At 40.0% G+C, this 12,505-nt stretch overlaps 1 protein-coding gene across 38 annotated transcripts in view; it reads right to left on the bottom strand.

Moving 5' to 3' along the window:
- The window catches only part of TANC1 (tetratricopeptide repeat, ankyrin repeat and coiled-coil containing 1), a 229,150-nt gene that overhangs the window by 151,329 nt on the left and 65,316 nt on the right, over positions 1–12,505 (bottom strand). For 33 of the 38 annotated variants that reach the window (XM_070579917.1, XM_070579897.1, XM_070579905.1 and 30 more), the window contains one exon: positions 4,851–4,930. The exons of the other annotated variants lie outside the window; for them this stretch is intronic. In XM_070579917.1, coding sequence (XP_070436018.1) covers positions 4,851–4,911 — 61 coding nt within the window. In that variant the 5' untranslated portion in view covers positions 4,912–4,930. The remainder of the gene's footprint in view (positions 1–4,850; positions 4,931–12,505) is intronic. 38 annotated transcript variants of the gene reach the window in all.

The raw sequence follows: 12,505 nt of genomic DNA, 5'->3' as shown, positions 1-12,505 counted from the left end.
GTTCCTTAATCAGTCTCTATTTTAATGGAGGCAGTACCATAATTAAGAGTTCACCAAGCTTTGTTCTTCTGCCTCAGCTTGGAGCTACTTCCACACCAATATGGAGCAACCAGGAGAGCTGGAGAGGGCAAAAGATGATGGTTTCAAGATTCGCAGAGGGCAAGAGAGGGAGAGGACCAGCCCTCTCCAAGGAGGGCAACAGGCCTTGCCCATCTAATGCTTCCAGATGCCACGAGCTCCTGGGTTAAAAGAAAAAACCAAAAACACTCTAGACTGTGAGTTTTGATTATATAATAGATGTTAAAGAAAATTATATTTCATTCCTTGGAGATCAGTTGGGAAAAAAAAGTCCAGAAAACTAGCAGTGCCATTTACTCACTAGGTAGAAACTAGCTATTATAATGAGCTATACCAGATAGCTGTGCTTGGTTAGTTTCTGATGTGGAGGAGACCTGCCCAATGTCTAAGACTAAAGAACCTTCCACAGTGTGCATCTTGGTGGGAGGTGAAGTCCACCTTACCCTACAGAAGCTAAGAAATCCAAATACACTCATGTCCAGCCTCTCTTGCAGCTAGAACCCAGGCATGGAAACCAGGCTCAGCCATTTAGATGCACCTACTCCACACTTTCAATTATTTCTTGGCTATTCTTAAGCATTTTCTCTTCCAGATGAATCTTTAAATCACGTGGTTATGGTGTATTTTTTAAAAACTGACAGGATTTTTTGGGCAGTGAAAATACTCTGAATGATACTATAAGTGCGGATAGATGTCATTATACACTTGTCCAGATCCAGAGAATGAAGCACACCAAGAATGAACCCTAATGTAAACTATGGATCTGGGGTGATTATGATGTGTCAATGTACATTATCAATTGTAACAAATGTACCACTTTGGTAGGGGATGTTGATAATAGGAGAGGCTATGAATGAGGGGAGCCAGGGAGTATACAGGAAATTGCTATACCTTCTTCTCAATTTTGCTGTGAACCTAAAACTGCTCTAAAAAAATAAAGTCCTTAAAAAAGAAAATAGTTGGGATTGCATTACAGATTAAATAAGATGTATAGATAATTTTGTGAGAGCTGGTCAGTTTAAAATAATGAATCTGCCCATTCAGGAATATGGTATTCCTTTTGGGTTTTTTTTGTTTTTTTTTTTTTGAGGAAGATTAGCCCTGAGCTAACTACTGCCAATCTTCCTCTTTTTTGCTGAGGAAGACTGGACCTGAGCTAACATCCATGCCCATCTTCCTCTATTTTATACGTAGGACACCTACCACAGCATGGCTTTTTTTGCCAAGCGATGCCATGTCCACACCTGGGATCCAAACCCGAGAACCCCGGGCTGCTGAGAAGCCAAAGGTGCAAACTTAACTGCTGCACCACGGGGCCAGCCCCTGGTATTTCTTTCCATTTATTCAGGTCTTCCTTTAATTCCTTCAGTAAAGTTTTATTATTTTCTTCAATATAAGGCTCGTACATTTCTTCTTTAGGTTATTTAAAGTTTTTGTTTCTATCATAAAATGGGCCTTTTTTTGCTACTCATTTTCTAATCAGTGCTGCTGTACATAAAAGACATTAATTTCCTATGCTGCTCTTATATATTCAGTCTAAACTCTTATTAGGTCCAGATTTGATATCAGAATACTCTCAATCTTAGAATGCAGTAATTATTTTTAAATTAAGTACATTTAATAATAGCAACATGAAAGTTTTCTGATAGCAAAGGTTACTTAGACATGTGGTGGAAGGTTGCAGACCTCTCTGGAGAGCTTCAAAATAAAGAAAACACCTCATTTGCTTATTTTAGATCAAGGGCCTAACATAAAAGCAGGGAAAGAAAAAATAGATGCCCTCGTCTGGACCTCCCCACATTATGGTTTAATATTGATTTTTGCTCCCTTAGGCCTAACTCAAAGTCAAGAGAGAAATACAGTGCTCATTTGCAATGATGGACTAATGGGGACAGGTAAATGTAATTTCCCAAAAAACATTTTAAAGTTTTTTTTTTTTTTTAAAGATTTTATTTTTTCCTTTTTCTCCCCAAAGCCCCCCGGTACATAGTTGTGTATTCTTCGTTGTGGGTTCTTCTTGTTGTGGCATGTGGGACGCTGCCTCAGCGTGGTCTGATGAGCAGTGCCATGTCCGCGCCCAGGATTCGAACTAACGAAACACTGGGCCGCCTGCAGCGGAGCGCGCGAACTTAACCACTCGGCCACAGGGTCAGCCCCCATTTTAAAGTTTTTAACACTGCATTCTCCAACTTGATTCTATAGCCTCCAGAAAACACTTTTTGCTCAGCTATAAGCATTTCCTAGGTAAAAAGTATAATTATAAAAAAAAAAAAAAAAAAGAATTTTGCTATTCTTAGAGTTTACTCAAAGGCTTTCAAAGTTTAATACTCACTGTACATATTTCAAATGCCCTTATATACATATAACTTGAATTTCAATACCTGCTAAAATTTTACCAATAGTTTAAAATAGATATATGTGACGTTTTCTTTTCAGGATAGGAACTGAGTGTATAACAACTTTTCAACACTTCCGAAAAATTGTTTTCTTTTGAAGAATACTAAATTTAACTCAGTGATTATATTTTCCAAATTCTCAAAATAGCTTCGACATAAAAGTGTAGTTCAAGATTGTCTATAAAAACAAAGGATACGAAAAGCTGAGCTCAATATTTGACATGAATATTTCCTAAATTTCTATGACTGAGTTCAAGTATATAAAAATGAATTTTCCTTTGTCTTTGCAACCAAGAATGGTTTTAATTGGAAACAGTAGAGCAAAATTTTTCCATATTGCAGGAGATATTATTACCCAAGTTTCAAAGCAGTCTCAGCAGATTAGCCAGCTTTCATTTACAGAAAATCTTAGCTATGATTTACTTATATAATGAGAGTTGGCACAGAGCTCAACATATAAATGATCAAATTCCAAGTATTTTCCCTAATCATCTTGTGACAACTTCATCAAGATTTAAAAGTCCATCTGTTTTGTTCCCCAACTAATATAACCAGGTTCTAGTTAAGAGAAAAAAGGCACATAACATACAGATGTTTTATGAAAAATGTTCCCATTGCTTTTTCAAGTTGGTTTGCATTAGTGAAAAGCCATAGTGTAGGATCATCATGAAGAAATAATTCAGGACAATCAGCAGTTGATCTTAAAGACCAAAGGGAGAAATAAACCCAAAATCACATGCTCTAAAACGGAAAAAGTCTCAAACACAAACTGCATTCACCATCTGGCCCATCTGAAAGGCAGGGTTCCGAAAATCATTAATATACTGTTATTCCACATGAGTCTGGCACTGGTCAAAGAGTACGGTAGGTCTGTTGTGAAAGACTCCGTGACTAAGTAGGGAGTTTTGGCTTGGAGACCCTGGCCCTGAGAAAAATAACCCACTGGTTGGCAGCGCCAGCCCAACAGACAGCTTAGGACCTAACTATGCTGGAAATTACAAAGGCATCTAAAGAAGCAAATAATAAAATTCCTAGGATGAGTGTCAGGCGAGCCAAAATTGAAAATAAATTTTTTTTTAATGGCTTTCAGGGAACTAAAGAGAAGGATGCTTTGGCCTTGACCCAGCAGAGGGTGAATGCCCTCCTGGATAGAAATTATGTGAACTGAAAATTCTCCATAGTAACAATTCTAATTAATTATTCAAAGCTAGAGGTTGATTTTCTAAGGTTAAGAGCTAACTATGGTCTCCTGTTTCTATCATTAAAAACTGGTTTCTTCTTTTCTTTGTACCTGCTTACCCAGGCATTAATGAGAAGCTTCTTATGGGACCTTAACAGCAACTTTACAACAAAGTCTCTAAAGGTAAGTCTGCCATTGTGCAGACTTTGTTTAAAGGATAATTAATAATAAATAGAAAATTTGTCTAGGTTTCATATAACCAAAAAGTTTCTCTTATACAAGTACAGAAACAACAAATATTAACATTATCTATTATAAAACCTTTTGAATTAAAGAGTTAACCATAATTCAGTGATGTTTTGGTAACAAGTGTATTTATTTATACCTTACTAGAAATTAAAACTCAAATGTTATTCAATATACAATAACTCAGAAAACCAGTCATTCTATGACTCTGGATTAACGTGAGTTTACAGAGTGAAATGGCACACTTCCGGGAAATCAATCCATGCTAACAGATTTTCATTGTGCAATACAGGTAGGCAATATGTAGTTTTTCTATCAAAAGAAACTTGCTCCAGGGTGTAACACTGAGCGATCACCAAAACAAACTTAAGAGGAGTTTCTCACATGGAACGCAGACTAGAGTCACAATGACCACATATGCACCAGTACTCTACCAACAGGAATGAAATCCAAGCCACATGAAGTAGCTCTCATCATAATGAAACCTAGCAGTCTGGCATTAAGTGGAGCTACACCTGTTAGGAGGAAAATTTGATACTCAAAAGATGAGGACTAGTCAGCCAGCAGTTGCTCGAACATATAAAATGCAATCGCCTGTGGAAAAAAGGAAAAGGCTTTCTAGAAACTAAATTCCTGGACGCACCTGCTATCCCTCAATGTCTCTAACTCTGCCTTTGGATATGAATGACCTGTTAAAATTAGGAACCTCACACATCTTCTGGGAAAGGATTTGGTTCAGAACCCAAATTCAACTTTCAAAGTCACTTCCCATAAGAAAGCTCAGAAATACATTTAGTTTTTCATAGCCTCCAGTACTACATGTGTCTAACCCATACCACTTCTCTGACCCATTCCTGATGCAATGTCATCTGCCCAGCCTGGAATGGGTGAGGTCTCGCTGCCCCACGCCCACCACGCTTGTTCAACTCAACTCAATCTTCTACGCATACCTGTTTCCTTCTTGAGTCCCTTTCCTCCCTCTCGGCTCTTCTTCAGCACAGCCTTTAACATTTTCAATGCTCCTTTGCCTCTAAAGAGAAAAGGAGGGGAGGGAAGAGGAATTAAGGGTTGTAAGTTGGAATATAACTTGCATATTGACACAAGAGGTAATTTGTGTGGAAACAAACAGATCGCTCAGGATAAACATAAAGGTACCTTGAGTTTTACATTAATTTTCTATGAATAAACTAAAATGGGAAACTAAATACTAACGACACGAGTTTTTATAACTTTTAATGAATGATGAGAAGTTCACTGTCTTGTTATAAAAGTTAAAAAAAAAAAAAAGAACCCAACAGTGCATTCTCAGCATTCCACATCTAATTAAGGTTATGAGGCTAACTCTGGGCACGTTACTGTAGGATGTCTGGCACAGGAATGCGGGGCTCCCAAGCCTAGTTCATCAAAAGAAAACATTAAAACAGAGAATCAAAAAGATGATGGTTAAGAAGGAAGCTACCTAGTTAAAAGCATGTTTTACAGGTGCTACTGATTATATAACCACAAAGAAAACATTTTGGAAGGTTATCAGAATGAAACATACCTTGTAAGCATTGCAAAATAAATACAGTGGGAACACATTTTTAACCCTGATGTCAGGGGATCCGATCAAACAGCACACACTACAGGAGATTTTTACTGCATATTGTTATAACTTTTTGGAGGGGGTAGAGAAGAAAAGAAGAACAGATCTATGGCATTACAGCTGAATCCTTTAAATAATGAGCTGTATTCTTAAGCAGGGTTGTACTGAGCATAAAAACAACACAATGGCCCAGGCCTTAGCTGAAACATGAAACCACTCCTATAGCAAGAGACAGACAAAAGGACTATTATTTCATCATTTGGTCAGTCTCCTTTAGCTCCCTCTTCCCTGCACTGACTCAGATGAGATGGCTGGACAACTCCAGACAGTAACAAATCTGAGTGGCTTGTGTTACCATCACACCCTTGTTAATGCACTAAGGAGAGGAAGGTAGAAGGCAAGCAGTTTGCTCTTGAAAGAAAGGAGAAAAAGTAAGGAGAGAGGAGAGGAGAGAGAGGGGAAATGAGAGCGCAACTCCTACATAGAAGAGGTCACCCAACCTGCCTAGTCAGCTTGAACGGTTAAAATGGCATCAGTCTAACACCCCACACAACCTCAACCCCAGAATGAAGCAGAGGGATTGTGGGGACCACCGAGAGGGAGGAAGAGTCCCAACGTGCTGCCATTCACAGAACCGCGCAGCATAAGCGCACACGGTGACCTTTCTTATCACTTGGCCCAGACTTGTGTTTATTTTTCTAAGCCCTTTGTTTTTCTACAGCAGAAATAGAGACCCTAGGAGGCTGACTTGCCCAGGGGTCACGCAGCTAATTAAGAACAGGGCCAGAATCCAAATCTGCTGACTCCCAGCAAGAGTCCTCCTCCTTCCACGCACCAGCCTCTCCTCTCAGAGCAATGAAAACTTCGGGCAACAGCAATCAAACAAAATTCAACAAGAAACAAACCTGAGGGACACGTGGAAGATAGTATCTTAAGCAGAATTTGGAGAAAGCAATAGTGAAGTTTATTAGGGCTAAATCATCTTACAAACAAGTCTTTACACACAAAAGGGGCACGGTTTAGAGCCTAATTCTTTTTTAAAAATGCTACTTGAATGAACCCCGGTGAAGAGACTTGGGTTTCACCTAAAGGGCAAGCACTCTATCTGGAAGACAGCCACAGTCCGCTTCCCTAATAAACTGCAGAACTGTGGAAACACAAATTTCTCCTGACGGTCATGCTTAAAAGAGACAACGCAAAATGCTGTAGCATAAAAAATGGAAGCAAAATTAAATAATAAATAGATGCCTGGTAAGCACATTTTATTTTCCAAATAAATCAATCAAACTTCAGAGTTTGTCATGTAGCAAAGACTACACACTTTAAAAATAAAACACAGAAAAATACTGATGGAGCCATGCCAACAGAGCTCGTTCAAGATCTTTCAGTGAACTCCTCCAGAGCCCCGGATTTCCCTTGATCACTGAGCAGCTCGGGTCCCATAATGGTGGTAGTAAAGCTGCCCGTGATTAATCACCCTGCTCACCACCAATCCACAGCAGACCCACCGTGCTACTCAGAATACATGTTCCACAGGGCAAGGACTAGGAGACACCAACTTGGGCATCTCATCCCAGACACCCTGCATGCCTATTTGGGGGAGCTCAGCTGTTTTCAGAATAGTTGCATCTTCCATATCAGTCGTCTTGACTAAAGTGCAAGAGGCTATCAGATATCTGCTGTAATTTTTTTTTTTTTTTTGAGGAAGATTAGCCCTAAGCTAACATCCACTTCCAATCCTCCTCTTTTTACTGAGGAAGACTGGCCTTGAGCTAACATCCATGCCCATCTTCCTCTACTTTATGTGTGGGACGCCTACCACAGCATGGCTTGACAAAGTGGTGTGTAGGTCCGCACCCGAGATTTGAACTGGTGAACCTCAGGCCACCAAAGTAGAATGTGTGAACTTTAACCGCTGCACCACCAGGCCAGCCCCTCTACTGTAACTTTTTTTTTTTTAGTTCTTGCTTTCCTGCATTAACAGCAGGTCAAGGCAAAAGGCTTAAATTTATATTTTAAAAGCTATTCAAACCTTGACCTGGAGAAACTTTGATGATACCGGAGTGCAACAGTAAGGAACCGCCCCCCACCCCCACCCCATACACACACACACACACACACACACACACACACACATACACACACACACCTGAAAGGAAAAAAATAAGACTGCTCCCAGTGAGTTAAATTCTGAATTTAACACAGATCAGAGTGGAGCCATGCAAAGCTACCCAGGAGTCCCAGTCATCCGTGGCCTAAAAGACATAACTGGAACTTCATATTCATCAACAGACCTAAAGACTGTGCCTATCTGCAGTCAGAAAGAACCACAGCAATAGGCTGGAGGGGCCAACACTGGCAGAGTACAGTCCAGAGAAGATTATCTGGCACATGACAGAATCCTATATACTTACAAACACACACCCCCACATCCAATTCTGGAAACAGACCCATCAGGCTTTCAGAGACCAGTGCCACTAGACGCTGGTATCATAACCACTTTCCCTTGTTCCAATTCTATTTTCACTGAGCAACCCCTCATGATTTGGCTCCTTTCTTAGCCTAACAGCGGGGAGAGAGTGTGCTGCTCTAGTCAACCCAACACAACTGTCTGGCTTATTGAAAAATATGATTCCGGGAATAAATTAATAAACCGGTGTTCTGGCTTTAATCAAAAGTTCTCATGAGCTTTGTTAAAGGGAGTCACTTTGCCAAGTGCAATTCATTTAAAACATGGAGAATATTGAGTTTGACCCCACTTTGAGTACCAAAAGGAAGACAGTGGTAAATTCTTGAATATAAAGGCCACCAGGAAGCAATCTTGTGGGGGCAGCGAGCAGGTTCTCCCCAAGCGACACCCTCTGTGTCACCACACTTCCCTTCCCAAAACAATGTCGACTATTGTCATTTTTCCCCTAAAAAGGGTGAACACTGACCTGCCACAGAAGTGAACCAAACAGAAATGATGCAAACCAGCCTTCCAGACACAGTAATTCAGATGCAACTGATTAAATGACAAGCCCAACACACTGAAAAGAAACTGCCAGAAGGCATCAAGTTGCTACTAGAGGACCATACATGTGGTGAGGAAGTACTTTCAGACAAGCACTACAGGATATAACATAAGAAATACTGTCTTTTTTCACTTTAAATATTATGTTATAGACCAAAAGGCACAGGTGTAACGCAAATAAATACTGGCCAGATAGAATCCCTCAACTTTTGCCCATAAAACCTTAGCATCAGGGGTGGCCCCGTGGCCAAGTGGTTAAGTTCGCGTGCTCTGCTGCAGGCAGCCCAGGGTTTCGTTGGTTCAAATCCTGGGTGCGCACATGGCACTGCTCATCAAACCACGCTGAGGCAGCATCCCACATGCCACAACTAAAAGGACCTACAACGAAGAATATACAACTACGTACTGGGGGGCTTTGGGGAGAAAAAGGGAAAAAAATAAAATCTTAAAAAAAAATTTTTTTTTTTAATTTTAAAAAACCTTAGCATCTATGACAGCAAGCAGTACAAATATATGGTTGGATTTAAATACTTAAATCCTTGAAAAAGTAGAGAACTTCAGCTGTCATTTCTTTAAATTATTTACTTTTGAGGAAGAGAGGAAAGATCAGCCTCTAAGTTACAACTGAAATTAGCTAACGGGAGAAAATTTCCTATAACGTTCATTTATAAGAAACTAAAACATGAGTATGTGACATCACCCTCAGAAGACTAACGACCTGAAGTCACCTAAATCTCCTTATTTTTCTACTATCATCCAACATGTAAGTTTCCCAGGTGCCACAGATTCCTCCTGTTAAAACCTTCAGAAGCTAAATCTCAACTACCAAGCTTACTTTCACTTCTTGAATTTCTCCTTTTAAACATAAAGCCTTCAGGGATAGGTACAACGTCCTCATGTTGTTTGTCAGAATTCTGCACAGTGATTACAATGGTATATAAAATATAACAAAAGTTACCCTAGATAAAACAGTGAGACGATTTCAAGACAAGCCAAAATCTATTTCACCTCGAAACCACAATGGCACTATTGTAGCCATGACCGCCACCTTGTCTGCAATCGTAGACTAATACTGGCATTAAAATTTTTCTCTTCTAGAGTGCCATACTGCCTGTTTACACAATTTCAAGTCAAATCTGTGAGCTGAGGGCAGGGACCATGTTTATTCTCTAATAGAGACAAACAGAAGCCAGAACACAGGCTTCACACCCACTCTGTTCTCAATATTTGTTGACAGATTTAACTAGGCTGCAATGAATACAGATGCGAGAGTTCCTCCAAATCAAGCAATTAACTGACATTTATAGCAGCTTATAAGTTACAAAGAACATTCCTATATATTCTCATTTGCAAGGAATGCAAAAAAAACTCAGTTAAATCCATGCGACATCAGGCAATGAGATACCAGGCAGGAAAATGCTGCATTTCATAATATCCCTCACATCCATACCTGAATTAACCTTAAAATATCAAGATAATAATAAAATCTTATTATCCACTTGTCCTGAATATCTAAACACATGCTTTGTGCAGACTCCATTTGAGGGAGCTTCTCCCATCACACTATCATCCATCTGACCTCAAAGCAAAGTCGTCTCTGAAGGTGCCTCCTTGGTTTCATCAAAATAAATCAATAAAGGGGCTGGCCCCGTGGCTGAGTGGTTAAGTTCGCGCGCTCCGCTGTAGGCGGCCCAGTGTTTCGTTGGTTCGAATCCTGGGCGCGGACATGGCACTGCTCATCAAACCACGCTGAGGCAGCATCCCCCATGCCACAACTAGAAGGACACAACAAAGACTATACAACTATGTACTGGGGGGCTTTGGGGAGAAAAAGGAAAAAAATAAAATCTTAAAAAATAAATAAATAAAATAAAAAATAAATCAATAAAGCCAGAGTAACAAAATTTACAAGTGAAACACTGGAAACTGAGGTGTACGTAATAATTTTTTTTTTTTTTTAATTTCTGGAAAAGAGAGAAACACCAAAAACAAATTTGGGGCCCCAAAAATTTTTGTTCAACCTAGTAAGGTTTGACTCTTCTAAATAATAGCCATGTCTTCCATATGACTACCTTTAGAACTTTTCTTTGCATTAGCAACCTTTAGTATTTATCAAAAGAAAGGAAATGGGTGGTGGCAGTGGGGGGTCTGAAGCAGCCTACAAGATAAATAATATAGAAGAGAGCAAATAAGAGAAAACAAAGCAGAATAGAGACCACTGAGGAAACAAAGAGGTCTGGAGGGGGCAGTGGCTGCTGGCTGGAAATTGACGGAAATCTGCATTATAGAAGCTTCCTGAAAGCAAGAGTCATATCTCAACATTCTTTTAGGGTTTCAGAGGCTGGGAAAAACCAACCTTTGACGAATACTTGAAATTCCAGGAGGTCTCTCTCACTTTCTTTTTGTTTCCCTGTAGTACATAAAGCCTAGGAATCTAGAGACCTCATCCTAGCCCTGGTCCTAGCATTGTGACCTGAAACCAGTCACTGAACTTCTGGAGGATTCAGATACTTTGTCCAGAAGAGCTGGGGAGGACAAGTGGGCTATTAACCAAGCAATCACAAAACAACTGTGATAATAGGTAAAGAACTGGCCTTTGGTTTTGCTTAAGTTGCATAGCTGGGAAATATGGCATCATGAGGTTACAATTTATTCCCTAAGAGACAAAGGCCCAACCATTCCGATCTTCTTTATTCAAACCCATTCTACAAATTATACTTCCAATTCTACTGTTCTTTTCTTTATAGGTAGGTTCCTCTGAGGCAAAAAGACTTCAGATTTGAGTATGAGTTATTAAAAGTCACAAGTAATGTTAATTTAAAAGAGTTGTGCGGGAGCCGGCCTGGTGGCTCAGCGGTTAAGTTTGCAGCACATTCTGCTGCAGCGACCCGAGGTTTGCCGGTTCTGATCCCAGGCACAGACCTATTCACTGCTTGTCAAGCCATGCTGTGACAGATATCCTACATATAAAGTAGAGGAAGATGGGCATGGATGTTAGCTCAGGGCCAGTCTTCCTCAGCAAAAAGAGGAGGATTGGCAGCAGATGTTAGAGCAGGGCTAATCTTCCTCTAAAGAAAAAAGTTCTGGGAAGGAAGTTTTGAACTCGAATGTTTAAGTTCTGATGCCCAAAATTAAGTGGAAACTCCCTGTTAGATTAAAATCACTTTCAACCTATACTTAAAATATTCTGCTGGAAGATATACAAGTTGTTTCGGGAAAAGTTTCTTAAGAAAAGCTGACTCTCGGGGCAGGCCCTGTGGCCTAGTGGTTAAGTTCGGCGTGCTCTGCTTCAGTGGCCTGGGTTTGGTTCCCAGGCAGGCACAGACCTACACCACTTGTAGCTGCCATGCTGCAGCAGCGAGCCACATACAACATAGAGGAAAATTGGCACAGATGGTAGCTCAGGGCGAATCTTCCTCCGTAAAACAAACAAACAAACAAACAGTTGACTCTCCTAAGCCAGTACTTCAAGTTGCTAGAAAATTACTACATGTAAGTTTCTTTAAAGAAGTTATTTTGATAGCTACTTGGCAAAAAGGAAATTTCACTTTTGGAGGAAAATATGAAGAAGCTATTTCCCTCTAGCCACAACAACCATTTTTGTATATTGTGAAGGGATGTGTTATGTGCGACTTCCCAGGCCATGGCAGTCAAGGTGTCTTCTCTCTGATTCTACACCCCACTTTGCACTGGTAGATGGTTATCAATCAAACTTACGGTGAAAAATGTTGAACTCTACAAATCCTGATGGCACCTAGCAATGTACCTTATATACAACAAACAATAAATCTCTTTAAATGAATGAGTCACAGGGTTTTTAGGGAAGGGAAGTCAAAATCGATGGCAATTCTCTCCCACAAGGGGTTTGGACTAATAATTTAAGGATTCTTCTGGTCCCAAGTACTAATTTCCAAGTTTACAGTCAAAATTATCTGGCTTATCCACAATGAACAACACATTCCCATAGCTGGATCTGTTTTGTTATCAGGCCCTCAGAAGCATCAGCT

The sequence above is a fragment of the Equus przewalskii genome, chromosome 17, assembly GCF_037783145.1.
Source record: "Equus przewalskii isolate Varuska chromosome 17, EquPr2, whole genome shotgun sequence".
Lineage (NCBI taxonomy): Eukaryota > Metazoa > Chordata > Mammalia > Perissodactyla > Equidae > Equus > Equus przewalskii.
This window is presented reverse-complemented; position numbering and strand designations above follow the sequence as displayed.